This window comes from Puma concolor, chromosome B4, assembly GCF_028749965.1.
Source record: "Puma concolor isolate L17-30 chromosome B4, mPumCon1.1.hap2, whole genome shotgun sequence".
NCBI lineage: Eukaryota > Metazoa > Chordata > Mammalia > Carnivora > Felidae > Puma > Puma concolor.
In genome coordinates this window covers 18,380,451-18,402,170 of record NC_141673.1, presented here as the reverse complement: position 1 = coordinate 18,402,170, position 21,720 = coordinate 18,380,451, and the positions used below count along the sequence as shown (strand labels likewise).

The window sequence follows — 21,720 nt, the reverse complement described above, 5'->3', positions numbered from 1 at the left end:
GAGGAGTTTCTTAATCCACGATGGGAAAGCAAGGAATTTTTCTACCTTGCACTAAAAACCATGAATTGGACCTGGCTATCACTGCTTTATCAGTAGCCTGTCCAAGCCAAAATCAATATATAAATGAATCATTGTAATTGGACCATATACCATAGAGTTGGAACTATAGTGCTGATTCTTTCTGTCATTTGGAAGCGTTTTCTGTTTCCGTTTGTGCAGGACTTCCTAACCTGTGATTCATGGGGTCATGGAGTCTAGCAACGCCCCAAAGCTGAAACCTTTTCTTGGAGGAAGGCATCCAAAGCTTCCAGCCAATACTCAGAGGCTCATGACACTGCTGCGTAATAAAGGAATTGGCATTTCTATGTTACTAAAGAAGGCAACGCCACACCAGGGTTATATAAACCTAGTGGACAAACCTTAGGGAACACACATGCTCCCAGCCCAGGCTGTCCCACACAACCCTGAATCCTCAGATGACTTTAGCCGAGGACGCTCTCAACCTGCTCGGGTCAGCAACCTACAGTGCTTTCACAGTCCCACGACCATGGTCTGTGTCAGATCACGGCCTGATTCGATTCTGTCTCCTGTGCCCCTGCCCTCCCTGTGAATCCAGCCCTCCATTAACGACAATGAGTCCCTGGAACCAGGTTGGCAAATGAAATGCCTCTCACGGGAAGTGACACTTTATAGTAAATGATAAATGAGCTCCTGAGCACAGGTCAGAGGTCTAACAATTTGTGGGCACTTTTCCACTTAGCGTGTTCTTGTGTCCACGGGAGATGCAGCCAAGGACCCTCGGGTGACGGCTCCTGCGACTGTGAGGTTGGCTGGCGAGGAGTGACATGTGACAGTGGTAAGGGCGAGCCCCTCGGTCCTTATGATCTGCTCTTAGCCTCGCGTCTTAGCAGCTACATTTCTTTCTTCCTAAAATAGAAATGACGCCTCTGTTACTTCCTTTGGCAATCCAAGTAATTCCTACTTGCTGCAAAAAGTTTGTAAAATAAAGACAAGCAGAAGGAAGTAGATCAGAACTGCTCACGTTCCCACAGCAGGAAAGAACTCTCGCTAATGTCTTACATTGACCTACTGGCCTTCCCCTCTTTTTCTGGGTGTATAAACATCTGTGTGTGAGACCGCACTCTACATACAGTTTTACAGCCTACTTTTTCTTTTTTTTTTTTTAAGTTTTTATTTAATTTTGAGAAAGAGAGAGAGAGAAAGGAAAGATTGTGCGTGCACAAGTTGGGGAAGGGCAGAGAGAGAGAATCCCAAGCAGGCTCCACACTGTCAACAGAGAGCCCAACACAGAACTCGATCCCACAAACCATGAGATCATGACCTGAGCCAAAATCAAGAGTCAGACACTTAACCAGCTAAGCCACCCAGGTGCCCCTACAGCCTACTTTTTCATTTTACAGTATGTAACGGATAGCTTTCCACAGGGATAAATATAGATAAATACCATTTTTTAGTTTTCATGCAATATCTCAGTATATGACTATACCATGCTTTCTCAAACCAATTTTCGATTGTCATCGTAGCACTGCCATGAACATACATCATTTTGCATTTGTCTAATTCATCCTCTGATATTTCTAAAGATGGGATATCTGCGTCAGAAGTTGGCACTTTGGGGGCGCCCGGGTGGCTAGGTTGGTTAAGCATCTGACGTCAGCTCAGGTCATGATCTCACAGTAGGTGAGTTCGAGCCCCGCACTGAGCTCACTATTGTCAGTGTGGGGCCCACTTCGGATTTTCAGTCCCCCGCTCTCTCTCTGCCCATCCCCCCCCCTTAAAAATAAACATTAAAAAAAAAGAAGTTGCACTTTTGGAGGGAGGGTTTGTTACTTCTTGCCGAGTTGTCCTGCAGAGGTTATATGCGTTTATTTTCCCACAACAGGATCTGAACAGGCCCATCTCCCCTAGCCACACCACACTGCGCTGATGTTTCTTAATGTGCCCCAAGGACAGCCCTCCGGACTCACTCCTCTTCCTGCTCTCCCTCCTGGGAGAAAAGACTAGCCCACCCCACCTGCCCCCCACCCCAATCTAGAAACCACCCACGTGGCCTTCATGCCTCCCTGGCCAGCATGTCTGCATTAGTCTAACATCCACATCCCATCCTGTGGCTCATCCTCTCAGTGAGAGGCTTGGGGTCTGTCCCTGTGCCTCCTGTCCTAGCTTCCTCCACTCCATCCTCCACATGGCTGCCAGAGAGAACTTTCCAGAACACAGGTGTCTTAGTTCAGGCTGCTATAACAAGTGCTATAGACGAGATGTCTTATAAGCCACAGAAATGTCTCTCTCAGTTCTGGAGGCTGGAAGTCTGAGACCAGGTGCCATCGGGCTCTGGTGAGAACCCTCTCCTGGGTTGCCAACTGCTGGTTTCTCACGTCCTCACACGGCAGAAGAGGCAAGGGTGCTTTCTGGGGTCTCTTTTATAAGGGCACTAATCCCATTCATGAGCACGCTTATGACCTAACCATCTCCAAAGGCCCAAGCCCCAACACCTTCACCCTGGAGATTAGGTTTCTACATATGGATTTGAGGGGTGGGGTGACACAAACATGTCCCCCCCACTGCCATAGCAATAGGTAAGACCATTATTCCCACCCCCGCCCCAGGACTTGACAACCTGCTGTGACTCTTCATTGCCTCCAGGAGAAAGTTCATTGCCTCCAAGGGACACACCTTAGCAGGGTAGTGTACGAGGCTATTCACCCACCGATTGGCACTCACCCAGTTTTCCAGCCGGGTCTCAGTGCACATCGTGCACACGCAGCTTCCGGCCTAGAAATGTAAATAAGTGGTCAAGAGTGTTCAAAAAATAGTAGTATGAGAGCACAGAGGAAAGAGCCTCTAGACTGGAGCCAGGAAGAAAACTCCTCTGTTCACGTACAAACTCCCCACTCCCAAGCGCCCGGCAGGCATCACTGAAGCCAGAGAGGGACGCCACCTCCGTCTCAAAAGAGCACGCCGTGTAGCCACCCCTATTAACTGAAGTTGGCTCAAAGGTTTAGAGCATGTTTCAGAGAGGAGGACCTAAAAGATGACTGGGATTTCAGTAGACAGAGAATGGAGAGATCACAGACTTCCAGGCTCAAGGAAGAACATCCATAACAGCACAGAATTGCATTGTACCCATTTAGCACCTTGGAGCCTGTCAAGGTTCCCTCTGACACAAAACAGACCTCTTTTGCAGTCAGGTCTCCGCTGCAGGACCTTCTGTGTGACTCGGCCAGCTCTAATGAGATTCTATCCCAACGGCTGTTAACGTGGGCATCCTCCCCAAAGGGTACTCTTTCTTCATCGCTAATGATTTCTTTCTGGATCCTCCCCTGCTGAGAAATATCTGGTAACTGAGCATCCAAGAGCGAGAGCCCATGCTATTCCAGGAAATTTAGGAAATAATTCAGCTAATAGGTAATAGGTACCTTGCTATATGCCTGTCCCTGGGCTATTTTTGCAAATGCAAAAGAAGGGGGGATGGGGTGCCAGGCTAGCTCATTCATAGAGCAAGCAACTCTTGATCTCAGGGTTGTGACTTCAAGCCCCATGTTGGGTGCAGAGATTACTTAAAAATAAAATTTAAAAAGAAAATTTTTAATGTTTATTTTTGAGAGAGAGAGAGAGAGAGACAGAGCGTGAGCGGGGGAGGGCCAGAGAGAGAGGGAGACACAGAATCTGAAGCAGGTTCCAGTCCCTGAGCTGTCAGCACAGAGCCCGATGCGGGGCTCGAACTCACAAACCGTGAGATCATGATCTGAGCTGAAGTTGGACACTTAACCGACTGAGCCACCCTGGCACCCCCAAAATATAATCTTTTTTGAAAAAAGGCAAAAAAGCCTTTTAATATTAGTTATAATTAAGCTTTGCTTGTTTATTTCACTCCATAATAAAATGATGAAAAACTAGAAAGAATAAAGAACACAGGAAATAGAAATAAGAGTAGAAAAATCAGGCCCCAGGGAGGAACATGCATCAACCTCCAGACCCTGATGGAGGATACTGTGTTTTACTCTCCTCACAGCCTGGCATACAGTAGACACTCCATCAGTATATTCAGCCTTCAGATTTGGTGCTGAGCTTCCTGGCAGCCAAGGCAAAACAAGGATTTATAAGCTCATACAGTTTTATGTAGCTCACGTGATGCATATCATTACTTCTGAGGAATTAACTCTTTTCTGGGCAGTAAGTACTCAAAGAAAGCTCCCGAGTTAGGTTTAATAAGAAAGGACTGAGCCAGCAATTGGTTCTCTTTTGCAGAGATCACCAAAGACGACTGCAATGGGATATGCCACACCAGCGCCAAGTACGTACCGCTGAGCTTTTCTCTGGAAGTGATGCAAAGGGGGTTCTTTTCTAGGAGTGTCCACGTCAGGCCCTGTCTTCGGGGTAATAGCTTCCTGAGACCCTTTCTGAAGGCTTATGATGAATTTAAGTATGAAAGGAAAAATCTCTCTGAAAAGGCCACCATCAACTTGCCACATCCAGCCTTCGAAACAAGCTGCCACCTGAGTTACCTGGCATATCGGCAAAAAAGCCAGCTGCTGCCCCCAGTTCAAGCCACAGGGGCCCTTTCATAGAGGCCGAGGGAGCCCAGTGCCCCTGACTGCCGTCAAACCTTACTCCCCATTCACAGCGAAGCCTTATGTGTTCATACTTCAGCATCATACTCCGAACTCCCAGAGGGGCGTGATGGGTTAACTAATTGGCCCAGTAACTGGACTTAGACCTGAATTCAGATCAGCCTCTGTCATTTGCATTGTGTGCATGACCTGGAGTCAATTGCGCTTCTAAGCCCCAGTTTCTCCATCTGTAAATGGGAATAGTAACATCTACGGGTTAGGGCTACTGGATAGCGTGTAGGTTATGAGAAGTAATGTGGGAAGCACGGCTCCGAGGACATGAGTGGCCCTCTAAAGATTGCTGGCTGTCCTCCTTATCCCAGGCCGATGCCCACCCATGTACTCTCTGCAGTTTTGGCTGCCCGTCCAGGGCCGTGCTGGGCAGGGACTCTCCTTCCGAGCCTTAGGCAAGACCTCTGAGTGAAGCAGGGGGCAGGAGCCAGGACGCTGGGGACACAGTGGGTGGAGGTTCTGTATTCTTTCCCCACAAACGGCGCTTGCCATTTCTTGTTGCAGCTGCCTTCTCAATCCGGACGGGACAGCCTCATGCAGATGTGCAGCAGGATTCCAAGGGAATGGAACAGTCTGCACAGGCAAGCGAGGAAGGGACCACTGGGGTTACAAGGGTGGCACAAGTCCTGCAGACTGTACCATTCTGCCACCACCAACCACTGCTGCTGCCCTGGATGTAACTGGGCAGCCGACCAGGCCCCCTGGGCGAGAAAACCGCTGTTAGTGGTTGGGGCGTGTGTTGGGTTAGGAATGCATGGGACAATCGTACCTGTTCTCTTCTCCAAGCAGCCATTCACAGCCTTGACCGCAACTGAAGTCACCTGGGGAACTTTGAAAACACCAGCTTGATTGACCTAGCATGTGACCCAGGCGTGGGGACTCTGGAGTGGGACAGACAGGGACCCGAGTCCTGGTTCTTCCTCCTACTACCCACACAGCTTTGGATGGGTCTCTTATTTGCTCTGAGCCCCCTTAGCTCACTTTTAAAGTGAACATAAAACTGTGTCCCTTGCAGAGTGGTTTGGGGACCAAACGACCTCTCTGTGCAATGGCAGAATGAGGCAGAATTTAAAACAGCCCCACACCAGACTCTCCCGGGTTTGAGTCTAAGTTCTTATAACTTGTATTACCTTGGGAAAGTTGCTTGACTGCTCTTTGCATCATTTTCCCATCTGTAAGTTGTGGTCAGTAAGAGAATCTCCCTCCCTGGACCTTTTGGTGAGAACGAGATTAATAACGGTGAGGTGCTTAGAGAGCACTCGGTAAATGGGATCTAACACTCTTAAGGTGCCCACCACATATTTGGTGCTAGAAAACTGGAAACACTTAGCGTCATATTTCTCTCGAGCACCTTGTCCAGGCAGCCTTCAGTCCAGATTGTGGTGAACAATGAACATACCAACCTGTCTTCTAGACCATCTTACCCCAGGGGGTTCTCCCAGCGTGCAGGCACCCTGACCCTGGTCCCAGATGTTTCCTGCGGTAAGATGTGCACAGTATGCCCGTGAAAACGGCTGGGAGGAGCAAATAACTGGAATATTTTTCTTGCCCTCTGTTTTTAGGAAATAGTAAAAGCAGGGTTATAGGAGAGCAACCAACATTTCTGTAACACTTTCGTGTACGTTATCAGATGGGAGTCTCCAAACCTGCAAACAAACCTCAACAGGTGGACCCCAAGGTTCAGATTCACTGAGTGGCTTGTCCAAAATCACACTGTGGGACTCCAAGTGGATCTAGGTCTTGATCCACTTTGTGTACATGTTGTGAGGTTGAAGTCCAGATTCTTCTTCTGTGGGTGAATATCCATCTGTCTCCATTTCGTTCATTGAAAAGACTCTCCTCTCCCCCATTGAAATGTCTTGGCACCTTTGTGGAAAATCAATGGACTCTGGATGCATGGGTTTATTTCTGGACCCCCAGTTCTATTCCATACATAGACGCCGTTTATCAGGTTGAGGAAGTTTCCTTATATTCTTTGCCTGTTGAGCTTTTATTATTAAAGATATTGAATATTATCAAATGCTTTTGTTCCTTCTATTGAGGAAGGAACAACTGGATTTGTCTTTAATCCGATTGATAGACTGTAGTACATTAACTGATTTTTAAATGTTAAACCACCTTGCACTCCTGCATAAGTCCCACTTAGTTATGGTGTATTATTCTTCTTGCCGAATTTGATTGACAAGTATTTTCTTGAGGATCTTTGTGTTTATACCTGTGAGGGATATTGATGTATAGAGTTTCCTTGAGATGGCTCTGTCTGGTTTTGGTATCAGGCCCCATAAAATGAACTGGGAAGTCTTCTCTCCTCTTCTAGTTTTTGGAAGAGCTTGGGAAAATTGGTATTTATTCTTCTTTAAATGTTTGGTAGAATCCACCAGTGAAGACATCCGATGCTCTGCGTTCTTTTGAATTATCCGTACTTAATCCAGTGCCCGGCATTTTGAAGTAGCTTCCATTTCTCACGCAAGTAAAGAATGCATCACTGTTTTTTTTCCCCCCTCTCTCCCCGGCTCGGCTCTGTGTCGCGTCTCCCTTCTGTAGCCATCAATGCCTGTGAGACCAGCAATGGAGGTTGCTCTGCCAAGGCTGACTGTAAAAGAACCACTCCAGGAAGCCGGGTGTGTGTGTGCAAGGCAGGCTATACAGGCGACGGCATCGTGTGCCTAGGTGGGTACCATCCTTCACCTGTCCGGTGGCAGTGGCTTTACGGTCAGAGCCCCGGTAAGTGATCCTATTATTAGGACGTGCCACTGTTGGAACAGTCTGTGCAGGAACGTATGAGGTGTGTAAAGGTGACCACAGGGGTATGAAGGTGTGTGATGTCCAAAAATCGTTTGGGAAGGAAAAAAAGGGAGACACTTTTTCCAACTAAGCATGACGGTGCTGACTGAATTTTGTAACATTTATTAGTTCCTTTCTTATACAATAACACATTCTCACTGTAGAAAAATTAGAGAATGCATATATGTTGGGGGGGGTGGGTAGATTCTAGAAATAACCACTCTTCCTATGGTCGTATCACTTCATTTGCTATGGATGCACCTACCTGTTTAAACAACAGTTCTGTCTTATGATACATAATACTTACTATGCTTAGCAATACAAAAGAACAGCACTCCCAGAAAGTAAGTGTTTCTCCAAATCATTATCTTAATGGCTATACACTGTTCTACTATTAAAGGTATGCCATCGTATGCTGTCTGACTTTTAACATTTTAGTTGTAAAAAAATACATTCACACCAAAGTATTGCAAGAATAGTATAAAAGAAGACCCACTCGCTCTTTACCTGGATTCACTATTGCAAACATCTTGCTTCACTTGCATTATCATTTGTTCTCTTTATATATGTACCTCTTTTTCCTAAACCATTCGAGAGTAGACTTTTTTCATATTCCCATTATCCTTAAATACTTGGGCATATCTGAGAATGAGGATAAGTTCTTACATAGCCACTGCAGTTACCAACTTCAGTCAATTTACTATTGTTTTAAATGTTTATTTTGAGAGAGAGAGAGAGAGAGAGAGAGAGAGAGAGAGAAGGGATAGAGAATTCTAAGAAGGCTCCGTGCTCAGTGCAGAGCCTCAGGCAAGGCTTGATCTCACAGCCGTGAACTCATGACCTGAGCTGAAATCAAGAGCCAGACATTTAACTGACTGAGCCACCCAGGTGCCCCAAATTTACCATTAATATACTACTGTTGTCTAATTACCATTTGTATTCTAATTTTGTCCCCTGACCCAATTACATACTGTTCTGGCTTTTTTCCTCAAGTGCAGGAAGTAGTTTAGGGGTGGGCATCGTATTGAGCTGTTATATGTTAGTCTCCTCAAATCAGGGATGGCTCCCCAGCCTTGCTTTGTCATTTATGACATTGACATTTTGGAAGAATATAGGCCACCACCCCAACTTTTTTTCATAGCATGTCCTTCCTTTGGGGTTTGTCTGATGTTTTTCCATGATTATATTGAGACTGTGCATTCTAGACTCGATATCACAGGAGTGATATCGCATCCTTCTCAGGCTATCACACAGGAGGCTCATGATTTCCAGCTGCCTCTCTTTTGTGACGTTAACTTTGACCACGCAGTCAAGGTGTTGTCTGATTTCTCCACTGTACAGTTCCTTTCTCCCCCATTGCTACTAATAAGCCACCAATAGGGAGATGCTTTAACACCAAGCAAATATCCTGGTCCTCATCAAAATGTCCTTCTAAATTTAGAATCTGTCCCTGAACCAATTTTATGATGAGAGTTACAAGCGACTGTTTCATTCCTAACTCTCTTCCTTCCTAGCATGTTGGATTGGATCCAAGATTCTGTTGTTTCAAGTCCCTGGCTGCAAATGCTCATATTCACTCAATAGCGGGACAGAAGCAAGCCCACAGATGAGGCCCCTGCTGGCACAGCCCCAGCCCACAGGAGCTGATTCTGAGAAACCGTATCTGGTACCTTCCCTGCTGGCTTACTTCTGCCACAGAGCTGTCAGAAAACTGAATCACACCTTGACACCTGCTGACACACTTTGACACACTGACATCTTGTCCAGTTCTAGCCATCCTGCCTGGTTCCTCAAGATGTCTTGATTGGAAAAGGAGGCTGGATTTTCATGCCAGGTTCTGGCTTTTTGTTTTAAAGAGATCAACCCATGTTTGGAGAACAACGGTGGCTGTCACAAGAACGCAGAGTGCACACAGACGGGGCCCAACCAGGTGAGCTCAGCCCCACCCCCACACAGGGTCCTAAGTTTTCCTAGGAGCAAATTCCTGGATCTTCAGACCCACACCCGAGGGAAAGGGGTTGAGAACAGACCTATGGGCACCAGCAGCATAAAACCAATATTTTAGGGGGGAATTCTGAAAGAATCCCTAAAGAGGCCATTCTTTGGGAATAAGAAATGGTGGCTGTGAGGGGACCAGGGGGTTCTTGGGACAAGGGGCTTCCTGAGTGGGGAGGGGTAGACATCTGCAAACACCACATGGTTCCAGACTCACCTAGAAAGTTTCCCACGATGTTCTCCTTTCAGCTTTCTGATGCCTAGAAAGCTGAGGCATCATCTTCTTTGGCTTGAGGCCTTGAAATGCATGTGCCACAGCATAAGATAGCGCTTTTAGGGGTGCCTGGGTGGCTCAGCTCGTGAAGTGTCTGACTCTTGGTTTCAGCTCAGGTCACAATCTTGTGGTTTCATGAGTTCAAGCCCCATGTTGGGCCCTGCACCGGCAGCACGGAGCCTGCTTGGGATTCTCTCTCTCCCTCTCTCTCTGCTCCTCCCCATCTTGCGCTGCCTCTGTCTCTCTTGAAACAAATAAATACGCTTAAAATAATTAATTTTTTAAAAAGATAATGTTTTTAGGCCCTCTGCTAATCACATACTCCCTAACACAGTGAGTTTTGCAGCCCAAACAAGCACAATAGTCAGGAAATTATATACATCAGATACTGGATGATGAAGTGAAGTCCCATGGAATGTTCTATCAACCTTGTTTAGGCTGCAACCTCAGTGCCAGTTCTCCCAATGATTAGAAACAAGCAGGTGCCAGGGCGCCTGGGTGGCTCAGTCGGTTGAGCGTCCGACTTCGCCTCAGGTCATGATCTCATAGTCTGTGAGTTCGAGCCCCGCATCGGGCTCTGTGCTGACAGCTCAGAGCCTGGAGCCTGCTTCCGAGTCTGTGTCTCCCTCTCTCTCTGCCCCTCCCCTGCTCATGCTCTGTCTCTGTCTCTGTCAAAAATAAAAATAAACATTAAAAAAAAAAATTTAAAAAAAAGAACAAGCAGGTGCCTAAAGAGCCCAAAAATAAGGGGGAAGAAATACCCTTATTTTGAAAGAATTGTGTGTGTGTGTGTGTGTGTTTACACATATAGTCTTGGTGAAAACCAGAACAGGCAGTATTTGGCTACCTTAGACACGTTTTGGGGTTCAGCAGAGCTCGTATTTCAAACCACATATGGAGAAAGGAAAACCTAGAAGCATTTTGGTGCTCAGGGTGTCTACAAGTCCTTCTCCAGACCTAGAAGGCAGTGAGAGGGACCCAGGGTTGATCTCTGGGACAGGACCTAAGCCCAGGAGGGGCAGCTGGTGGGTGTCTTGGTAACAGTTTGGGTCAAGGTCAGGACCCAGGAGAAAGGAAGAGGCAGAGGAGTGAAAATTTGCCATTTGGCCCTGGCTGACCCTGTCAGTGAGTCCAGGCTCTAACAAGCAGACATCAGACCAGAGCCACCTCTCCTGTGTGGCTTGGGTGGATTGGAAAAGACAAGCCGCCCCTCTGGTGGACACATTAGGAGCAAATGCCCTTCCTTCTGGGCGCAGAACTAGGTAACTAGAGCGTAGCTGGGTTTCAACCCTGCCTGCTCCTGTGCCCTTGTTCCTGAGCAGAGCACCGGGGAAATGGGGGTGAACTAAACAGTCCCCAGCTTCCCATGGACAGTGTCCCCTCCCTCAAGTTGAAGCCCCCACTGACATCATTGGCCAAACAGTGGGTCTGACTGATTGTTTTCACATGGGCCACCCATGTGAGGCCAAAGCCCCCCTCCAGCATCTCCCAGGGCCTGTGCCTTGGGGCTGAGCCTGGGTGGAGAGGCACAAGGTCTCCGTGTGAATGGGAGTGGGTCATGGCTTAGCCTCCTTGCACCCGAGCTTTTACCAACCCAAGTGACAGAAGGGGTGACTGCCAAGAAGGCAAGGGACCAAATAAGGTAAGAATGTGTTAAAAAATAAATGAAGTCTCTTGGCAGCAAAGTCAGGCTCCGTAGGAGATCCCAGTGCTAGAGTGAAATGTGCCGAGTGCGCTAAACGTAGGATGACAATTACCCTCGTAGGATAGATCTTGCCGATATCACATATAGACCCTTGTGACGCCACCGTGACCACCATAGACCCGGAGCGTGAGAGCCAGCAGAATCTCTCTGTGAAATAACCCGTTTCCCTCCCCTCCCCGGACAGGCAGTGTGTAACTGTTTGCCCAAGTACACTGGCGACGGGAAGGTCTGCACATTCATCAACACCTGCTTAACCGTGAGTAGGGCTCCGGGGCCGAGGCCCGGAGACATCCGGCCTGGGGTGTCTCCTACCTGCCTTGCGGGGGACGGCACATCAAGGAGGCCACATGCAGAGGCCGTTTGTGGGCCCTGGGGCGTATTTTCCCCTCAGGTTCCAGTTGTAGCTGGAGAAACTCCATTCTCTGCCTCTGTCCTCACCTCTGTGCTGGTGTCTTCTCCTCTTCTACTAAAAACTACCGCGGACTTAAGGCCCACCTGCCTCATCTAGGATGCTCTCCTCTCAAGGTCCTTAATTACATCCGCAAAGACTCTTTCTCTAAATGAGGTCACATGCACAGATACAAGGGCTTAGGACATGAGCATACCTTTTAGGTACAGAGCAAGCGAACGGCACAGCCAGAACTTGAATCCATGTCTGTCTTACTCAAAGGCTGCACCCTTGACCACTTCAGGGGTTCTTGTTCCTCCCATGAAGCGGTCAGCCCCAGAGGAAGTGCTGTCTATGCATCGTACTTCCCTTATTCATATCACTGCCCACCCGGAGCCTCCAGCTGTGGGTGTAAGAACAGCCCAGATGCCACATAGTTAAAGCCCTTCCTCTCTGAGCTTCATCCCGATCGTCCCCTTGTGTCGATCTGGCAAATGCCTCAGGAGAACATGTCCTCACATGAAATGATTGCAGAAAACAGGGTGCTGGGGCATGGGGCTGTCACAAGCAGACCCATGCAGCTTTATTTGCACAGCAACTCTTCAAGGACCATTTCCACCTGGTTTTTTCAATGGCCACCTTGTCTTGGCAACTAATGCAATGAACCTACTTGCGCCTGACGGTCAGGTACAAGAGTCATTAACTCTTGGCCACTGCACCCATGACTGCCACCACCCACTGGATCCTTTCAAGAAGAACAAAAGTTTGTTTTCTTGCAAGATGAGTGTTAAGGCATGCTTTTACGCTGATGAGTACAGTCCAACAGAGAGAAGGAAACTGATACTGAAGGAGAGAAGGTGGAATGTTCCAGGAGGAGGGTATAGGAGTGGATGAGGAGAAAGGGCCCCAGAGCCCAGAGGTGAGCCCCAGGCAGGAGCAGGGCCAGTGGTAGGTAGGCAGGTAGTTGGTCAGTCAGGCTGTTAGTCAGGTAGATCATTAGCCGATCAGTTCGTTCGTTAGTGAGCCAGTCAGTTAGCGAGTCACTCGTGGGCCCATGCTGTGTGGAGCCCTTACTGTGAACTAGCTTAAAAATGCATCTGATCGCTTTATTTTTTTTTTTAATGTTTTTTTCAACGTTTTTATTTATTTTTGGGACAGAGAGAGACAGAGCATGAACGGGGGAGGGGCAGAGAGAGAGGGAGACACAGAATCGGAAACAGGCTCCAGGCTCCGAGCCATCAGCCCAGAGCCTGACGCGGGGCTCAAACCCACGGACCGCGAGATCGTGACCTGGCTGAAGCCGGACGCTTAACCGACTGCGCCACCCAGGCGCCCCATGCTTTAAATAAATTCTTAGTCCCGTGAGGACAGAGACGGTTCACATTTCTACATATCCAGTAGGAAACCTCTCACGCAGCTCCCTGGCTCCCAGGCACCATTTTAGGCACTGGGAATTCATCAGTGACCAAGCAGCAAAGTCTCATCCCGTAAAGAGTCTACTCTGAGGGGGAAGAGACGGGCACCTCGTGTGCAAATGACTAGTCAGACCGTCAGTTGTTAGTTCATTTGTTAAGTAAGGAAAGTAGGGTTGGTGACCAGGCGCAGGCAGGTGGTGAACATCAGGGCGGGAAGGTGGGGTGTCTACGTCTCCATGAGGTATGAGGTGAGCCCATCAGCTGAGAGTGAGGGGCAGTGGTTGAGAGTTGGAGGGAGGAGTGAAGGTGTGAACTGTCTTCCCCAGAGAGAGAAAAGTTGCTCTCTGGATGAGCACCGATGTGATAGCTCTGAAGGCAGGTGCGGACATCACACACGTGTGACTTTGTCCCGCAGTGCCCCGCGAGTCAGGGCCGGCCCAGAGGCAGTGGTTTACCAAGCCGTTGTGTCAGCCGCTGTGCCGGGACAAAGCTAGGAGCAGGGGCCAACTGCACCGGGCAGGTGGGTGAGAGAGAAGCAGCTGGAAGGAGGGGAGGCCCCTGTGGGCCAAAGGAGGCTGGAGCTGCAGCATTAGAAGAGGGGAGTTGAGGTGATGAAAGCTGGTGGTCAGAGAGAGCAGGATGCTTGAGGGAGAGCCTCGGGAGGGGTCCACTTTAACGTGGAGACGAAGCCAAGGGTGGCCAAGGGGCGGTGGCAGACGCAGGGTGCAGACGGAGGCCACTGACAGAGACGTTCACGCCACCAAGCATGGCCACGGGTGTGGAGGGAAAGCTGGTGATCCAGGCGCCACCACCAGGACCAAAGAAACGGGCCATCATGGATTCCGTGTGTTCTCGGGGAGCTGGGGTCTGTGAAGGATGAGGCAGTAGAAGTAGTTTGGAAGCTCAGTAGGAAAGACACTACCCCAGCCCCAGGCCACGAAAACAGCTTTGCTTGAGGGGTGCGGGGGAGCAGTGTTTGCGGGAGACAGACACATCTTCAGTAAGAGGCGGAGAGAGTTTTCTGGAGACTGCTGGGAGTTTGTTAATGGTGGTGAGTTTCAGAAGGCACCAGGAAGGGTTTGTGAGGGCAGGAAGGGGTGGGTGTGGGGTCAGATCAGCAAGGAAGGGAATGTCCGTGAGGTAGGAGGGAACCTAGAGGGTGTAGACTTGTTGACAGAGAGAAGCAGGAGAGTGGCACAAGAGCGGGTTGTCTTGGTGCTCTTACAGCAGGCCAGGTATCGGGACGGTAAAATCCAGGGTAGACCCAGGGCCCTTAAGAGACGGCAACTGGTCTTGAAGAGCTCACTGAGCTGTGTCAGCTTGAGGCAGGAATCTGGGACAGACAGGAAGTCCCTCCTGGGCCCAAATATCATGCTCCACTAAGGCTCTGGGAACAAGCATTAGAGGGAAGGAAGATTTTATAGCCGAGCGTTAAGTCTGTTGACCTCCTTCTTTGCTCAACCCCATCGGGGTTCTTTTTCCTAAGCTCACATTCTTTCCCCACTTAGAAACTGCTTAGGCTGCAGACTCCTTCTTGGTGTTCCTATGGATGTTGGCTTTGCATTGAACTTTGCTTTGTTTCTATTTTTAGGTCTCTGTCCCATCTTCCACAGTTTTTAAGCTCTTTGTGGACAAGGACAGTGTGTTCTATCTCTTTTATACCAACTGCCTTCTAGCTGATGACTATTACCTGGCCATTATGAGAGCAGGATTTAAGCCTAAAGCTGGGAACTGTCGGGCAAGATTGGTCCCTTTCTAGTCACCCCCCATGTGCTGAGAAAGTTTCCATTTGGCACCTCTGGGCTTGTCCGTTTACAGCTGGAGATCTGCTCGGTTGGACTCGCCCTCTTGGGATACGTGGCTGGGTGAATACATGGCTCTTACTATAGGGAGTTAATAGGCAAGTTCAGGAGAAGGGCAATAGTGCAAACCAGTCAGTTAGAAGGTGGGTACAAAAATACATTTCAGTACAGAATTGCTTTGTGAATATTGGCAGACCTGGCAGGCGAACAGGGCTGACTCTTACCCCCCACCCCTTGGAAATTTTACCAGAAAAATGGCGGATGTAGTGAATTTGCCATCTGCAATCACACTGGACAAGGAGAAAGGACGTGCAATTGCAAGCCAAACTACATCGGGGATGGGCTCACCTGCCGCGGCAACATCTATCAGGTAACGAAAGGCCTGTTTCCATAGAGCGAACCCTACTTGCCTCGCTGTGCTAGGAATCCAGGTCCCTAAGGACCGCGCAGGAGTTTTGTAACTTGTAAAGCTCTACAAAGATGGGAAAGCCTGCTTTTATATAAATTGGCAATGGAAAGAGATTGTATCTACCCATGAGAATCCTCACATCGATGAGTTCTGGAGTCAGAAGCACCTGGGTATGAATTCAACTCTGTCAATCAGTAATGAGACATTAGGCAATTACATTACCTCCCTATGCATCAGCTTTCTAATTTGTAAGAAAAAAAATTCTAATGGTACCAACCCCATTGGGTTGTTGGCCGATGTAATGTACATAACACGCACAGAGCACACGGTAACTCAAAGGCATTACCTTGATGTGGGTGCCGTTGGAACATATGGGTGTGTTTGCACACCCACAGGCATATGTACTGGCCATAGTGGATGAGGAGCAATGATACTTGTAGATTTCTACCCCTTTATAAAGTGAATGTTCTGTTATTTGGCTTAAAGAGGGACTAGAGCATTCTGGCTAATCAAATATGCTTGTTAATGGAGGAATTAAATCTTCCATAAACCTATAACTGGTTTTTTTTAAATATTTGAACTTTAAAAAGTGCTTCTAAACCTTAACTGCTTTTGGAAATGGCTAGACCTTTCTTTAATAAATCAGATGGTGACTCCAGCAAGGTTTTGGAACTCACAGCATGTTCCCATAGTCGTTCTGAACATCGGTGGGAAGCCTGTAGGTGGGGCTTGAAAAAGAAGACCCATGAGGGCAGATTTCCAGCTGAAAGTGTGGTAAAGACTCTCAAACTTACAAAAATTGCCCTGCAACAACCTTGAATTGATCTTGCGTATAACCCAAGACATGAAGTGACCCTCCTCTATCTTCGTTTCCAGGAGCTTCCCAAGAACCCAAAAACATCCCAATACTTCTTCCAGCTGCTGGTAAGAACATGTGTGTCTGTCTGTAGCTGTAGGAGTTGGGTCTCCAGCCAGATACAGAGAAACTGTAGCCTCCGGAGTCAGTGAAGGGAGAAGAAAGTCTGGGAACGTGGGTTTCTGGCCCATTCTACATAGAAGAATGCACTGTGTGCAAAAACTGCCATCACACCAGAGGAAAGAAGCATTCCTGGGGCAATTGGTTAACTCCGGGTGAAAATATTAAGTTAGGTCTTTATGCACAGCATACATTGGGATAAGTTCCAGATATATTGAAAAATAAAAGATAAAAATATAAACGAATAAGGGGCACCTGGGTAGCTCAGTCAGTTAGGTGTCCGACTCTTGATTTCAGCTCAGGTCATGATCTCGCGATCCATGGGTTCAAGCCCCGCGTCGGATTCCGCACTGACAGTGCAGAGCCTGCTTGGGATTCTCTCTCCCACTCTCTCTGCCCCTCCCCCACTCTCTCAAAAATAAATAAACTTTAAAAATATATATCTAAATGAATACAATCATAAAACCTAGAAGAAAATATAAGTAACCAGAGGCTCTTAACATGGGCAAGAAGGCAATTAGCATAGCTAAATGAATCATCTTATAATCAATTATCCCAATTATGTAAAATATTTGCATGTAGAAGAGACATTGGAAAAAAATACCTAAAAATAATAGGTTGCATCTAGGCAGTGGGGCTATGGGTAGTTATTTCCTTCTTCATGCTATATTTTCAAATCTTTAATACAATAAGCATATTTTTTTTTTTTCCGAGAGAGAGAGAGTGAGCACAAGTTGGGGAGAGGGGCAGCGGAGGAGAGAGAGAGAAAATCTCAAGCAGGCTCCACACTCTGTGCAGAGCCCAACCTGGGGTTCGATCCCACAACCCCGGGACCATGACCTGAGCCAAAATCAAGAATTGGAGGCTCCACTGACTGAGCCACCCAGAAACCCCAACGTATGTTATTTTTATAACCAGATAAAAATAAACATTATTTCAATGACAAAGACTGAGAATGAATTTGAATCTGAGACTAAATAAAACACAGATCTCCAGATTCAGTTTTCACTCCCCTCTGTCACCACTGACTTTCTGTATTTGTTTGAAACTGTACGTATGTTAATTAGGTACCTGTCATGTGGCCGCACCTTCCTTCCCACAGGAACATTCTGTGCGAGATCTGAGCGGCCCGGGCCCTTTCACTGTCTTTGCACCTTTATCTGCAGCGTTTGATGAGGAACCTCGGGTAAGCATGAAGCTCTAGGCAAGCCGAAGAGGTGTGGAACAGGAACCCAGTCTTTGGGTGTCACCCTGGAACCAATGCTGGAGACATTTCTGGGGAGGAGATTTAGGATTAGCTAGAGCAGATCAGCAATGAAAGGGGCTGCCTGTCAGCTTAGGGACCTCCTATCAAGAGAAAGCATTTAGGTGGATTTAGGGTAACCAATGGCCAGAGGCCCTCTGAAAAACATTCCTGAATCAGGTAGGAAGCTAGAAAAGATCAACAATTCTTAAATGATCCAAACCTTCCATAGACATAAATAAATAAACAAATAAACAAACAATCAAACATTAAAAAAAGAAAAAAAAGAAAACGAGAAGAACAAGAATGCTGGGTAAAAGCTTTTAAATAAGTCTTTTTTTCTTGCAGACCTTATCAGAGCCTTTACTATTCTAACATTCACTGGGACTCCTCATGCAGGATTACCCATTAACATACAATACTGTAGCAAACATTTATGGAGTGTGCCAGACACTGTTTCTAGTATCTGACCTAGATTCATTCATTTAGTGTTAATGACAACCCTGTCATGGAGTGCTATCATCCCCATTTTTGCAGTCAAGGACATTGACAGAAGTAAATTTCCCAAGGCCACACGACTAGCAAGTGGCGGAGTAAGGATGGAAACATGACTCCAAACCGTGCATTCTTCTCTACACACAAAAACAGAGGCACAAAAATACTTCTGGAAAGTTTTTGACATTTTATTGTTTTTCTCTAAAAAAGCATCAAAAGAGATACCATGAAGCAATTGAAGCAAAGAGAACCTTGTGGGCTTCTTATTACACTGACTTAATGGCTAATATTGTTTGTGCTTTGATTTACAATGGAAAAGCATTGTGATCTCTTCCACACTAAAGGAAATCTGGCCCAGGTACCTCTCCAAGAGGCACAGGTGCGGTGCAGCTTTGCCCAGCATTTTTCACAAGAAAAGTCTTTTTGCAAGTAGCATCTCACAGGACTTGGGGTCCTTGACGCATGCATTGAGAGATGCTGGACCAGAGGAACTCCAAGCTCCCTTCCACTCATTCTAAGAGTCCATATCAGAAGCAGGGAAGAAGGGAGGGCCACTTTCTCCCTCTTGTCTGAACAGCCTGTACCCTGTAAACCCGACCACGAGCCACCCCTGACTGCCTCCTTCCCAGTGCAAGTTGGGGGAGAGTCCCTGGGGAGAGCATGGAGGAGGGGAGGGCATGGAGGGGGCCAGCAAAGGCTGGAACCCTCCCATCTTCTGTTACAGATTAAAGACTGGGACAAACAGGGCCTCATGCCCCAGGTTCTTCGTTATCATGTGATTGCCTGCCACCAATTGCTTCTAGAAAACCTGAAATTGACCCCAAATGCTACCTCTCTCCAAGGGGAGTCAATCGTCATCTCCGTCTCTCAGGTAAGAGAGGCCACCTCGGGAAGAGGACCATCTTTCTTAGGCCCTCTCTCTTCTCTTCTTTAGACTAATACCAGTAATAATAGTAATAACAACAACAACTAAGACATGTTGAGTGATTGCTATATGCCACGTAGTATTCTAAGTATTTGATGTGTGCTAACTTTTTTAATCCTCCAAAGAATCCCATGATGTAGATACTATTCTTTCCCCAATTTATGAAGTAGGAAACGGAGCTCAGAGAAGTTAAATGACTTGTCCAAGGTCACACAGCATGTAAATATTAGAGCTGGAATTGAAACTCGTAAGCAAAGCAGCTCAAGCGGTCATCAGAACTGCTTTGGGTTAGAAGCTGGAGGGGGTGAACACTTTTGACCGAAGCCACCTGACCATGCTGGCCCCCTCGCCCCCCACAACAGAGGAACTAGTGGTGACTGTAGAATCCATTGCAAAGGGAAGTAAGTTGTGGTGGAGGCAGAAGGTGGTGCAGACAACGCAAGTGATGTACTTGTTACTTCATATTTGAGAATCACAGCGAAATGACCACTGTGGTTGGTTCTTTGCCATTAACTCCTCCAGGTGAAAATTACAGTCTTGTCTCAGTTTTCCTTTTATAATCATAACAAAGAAACGTGCTCAAGGAACTTAGATCTTCAGATTTTGCCCACAGCCCTACTTAAATGTTCACTTTCGTGATGACTTATTAGCCTGGTCGTAAAGCATTCTGGAAGAAATGACTTTGTCCATTTCTCTTTGTGCTCATTTTTTTTTTCTCTCTCTCTTCTTGGTTAATTTCAGGACACGGTGTATATAAATAATAAGGCTAAGATCATATCCAGTGATCTCATCAATACCAATGGCATCATCCACATCATAGACAAATTGCTGTCTCCCCAAAACTTGCTTGTCACCCCCAAAGATGCCTCTGGAAGGATCCTGGTGGGTTCATTATCATACTCTCAGCCCAGAGTGACTCATAATACTCAAAATGTATTTTCACAATTCTGATTTTGAGGCATCTTAATTTTGCTGCTTCAGTCTCAAGCTACTATTAAAAGCCTAGTGAATATTATTCTAGTAAGAAGTAAATAGGTAAAAGCCTAATTTAAAGAGATAAATGGATTTTATAAGTTTTTCTTTAGTTTCCACATGGACAGATGGTCTTGCATAGATTTGGAAGATGGAGAAATTACATAGATGGATGAGATAGATAGATGATAGGTAGATAGATAGATAGATAGATAGATGATAGATAAGTAGATAGATGATAGATATCACTCAAAGCAAACCTGGAGTAAAACTCATTTTCAATTGAAAGAAAAGACAAATTTGAATTTGATTGTTATTTATTAGCATCGGCCGGGGTTTTTCATTGCAGACCACAGAACCCACTCTACCTAACTTAAACAAAAAGGAGATTCTTAAGATACTAAGTTTAACACCAAATCTCTTGGAAAGCCAGAGAGTCTAATTCAGAAGCTACATAGCTGGGAACAAAGCGGCCCAGGGATACCTGCCAGGGGAAGGCACGTGACTTTCCTGCGGGACTGCTCTGACCTGTCTCCAGCCCCACCCCCTACAACCTCCAAGTCCGAACACCAGGTGCCTCCACCATTGTGCTGGTCAGAATCTCCTGCTAGCGGTCACCTCCGCGTCTTGTTGTTTCCTTCCACCGATAATCCTTGTAAAAACTCTTCTGTTTGGTGGACCCTATGTCACACACGGGGCTGGAGCTGCAAGGCAGTCTGGGAAAATGTCACGCATGGTCCCCCATCCGCTGGACTGCAGAAAGGCGTGGGTACGTTAGAGCCAGAGTGGGTGCTGACGAGCCAATCTGCGGTACCTCTCACGTTATCTTTCCCTGATTTCATTCAGCTGAACTTTTGTTAACGTGCTTGGTGAACTGTATGGAGAAAGGTATTATTCCTATTCTTATTGCCTTTGCAGCAAAATCTTACAACAGTGGCAATAAACCACGGCTACACCAAATTTCACAACCTACTACAGGTAAAAACCCAGGGGATTACCTGCCTAAGGAGGTTTCTTTTTTGAAGGGTTTTGTTTGTTTGGATTTTGGGGGGGAGGGGGTTGTTTTGTTTTGTCATTAGTGTTTTGTTTTATTCGGGGAGCAAGCCAGCCATTGTGGGAATCTGTGTAGGAAAGTCCCGACTTCCAATAGAACAAAGTCATTCGCTGTCACTCCATTCCCAAAACAGCATTCGGTTTATTCAGCTATATAATGTACACTGGCCAAATTAGAAATTGATGTACCTGTGGCTGAAGCAAGGGAAAGGACTCAAGCATCACATCTTGCACTAGGGGCTTCACATCTGGAATTCTCACCTCTGTAATAGGGGCAGGCAAGCCGACATGCAAATCTGGGAAATCTATGCCCCAAGGCATAGGTAGACATTGCATTTAAAACTACAGTGAAACCTTGATTTGCGAGCACAATTCGTTCCAGAAACATGCTTGTAATCCAAAGCACTTGTATGTCAAAGCGAATTTCCCCATAAGAAATCACGGAAACGCAGAAGATTCGTTCCACAACCCAAAAATATTCATATAGAAATGATTACAATACTGTAATATAATACAAAAAGTAAAGAAAATACAAAATATAAAGACAAAGAAACAAATTAACCTGCACTGACCTTTGAAAGCCTCCGTGGCTGGTGAGGGAGACCTGGGAGAGGAGGGTTATTGTGCAGGACGACTTTCAC

General features: G+C 46.9%; 1 protein-coding gene across 2 annotated transcripts in view; it reads left to right on the top strand.

The window, feature by feature from the left end:
* Window positions 1-21,720, top strand: part of STAB2 (stabilin 2) — a 168,317-nt gene that overhangs the window by 111,298 nt on the left and 35,299 nt on the right. For both annotated transcript variants that reach the window (XM_086712504.1, XM_025926404.2), the window contains 12 exons: window positions 761-856; window positions 4,270-4,315; window positions 5,148-5,224; window positions 7,188-7,313; window positions 9,284-9,357; window positions 11,586-11,657; window positions 15,257-15,376; window positions 16,292-16,339; window positions 17,494-17,577; window positions 18,854-19,000; window positions 19,796-19,936; window positions 20,945-21,004. In XM_086712504.1, the coding sequence (XP_086568630.1) occupies window positions 761-856; window positions 4,270-4,315; window positions 5,148-5,224; window positions 7,188-7,313; window positions 9,284-9,357; window positions 11,586-11,657; window positions 15,257-15,376; window positions 16,292-16,339; window positions 17,494-17,577; window positions 18,854-19,000; window positions 19,796-19,936; window positions 20,945-21,004 (1,091 nt within the window). The remainder of the gene's footprint in view (window positions 1-760; window positions 857-4,269; window positions 4,316-5,147; window positions 5,225-7,187; window positions 7,314-9,283; window positions 9,358-11,585; window positions 11,658-15,256; window positions 15,377-16,291; window positions 16,340-17,493; window positions 17,578-18,853; window positions 19,001-19,795; window positions 19,937-20,944; window positions 21,005-21,720) is intronic.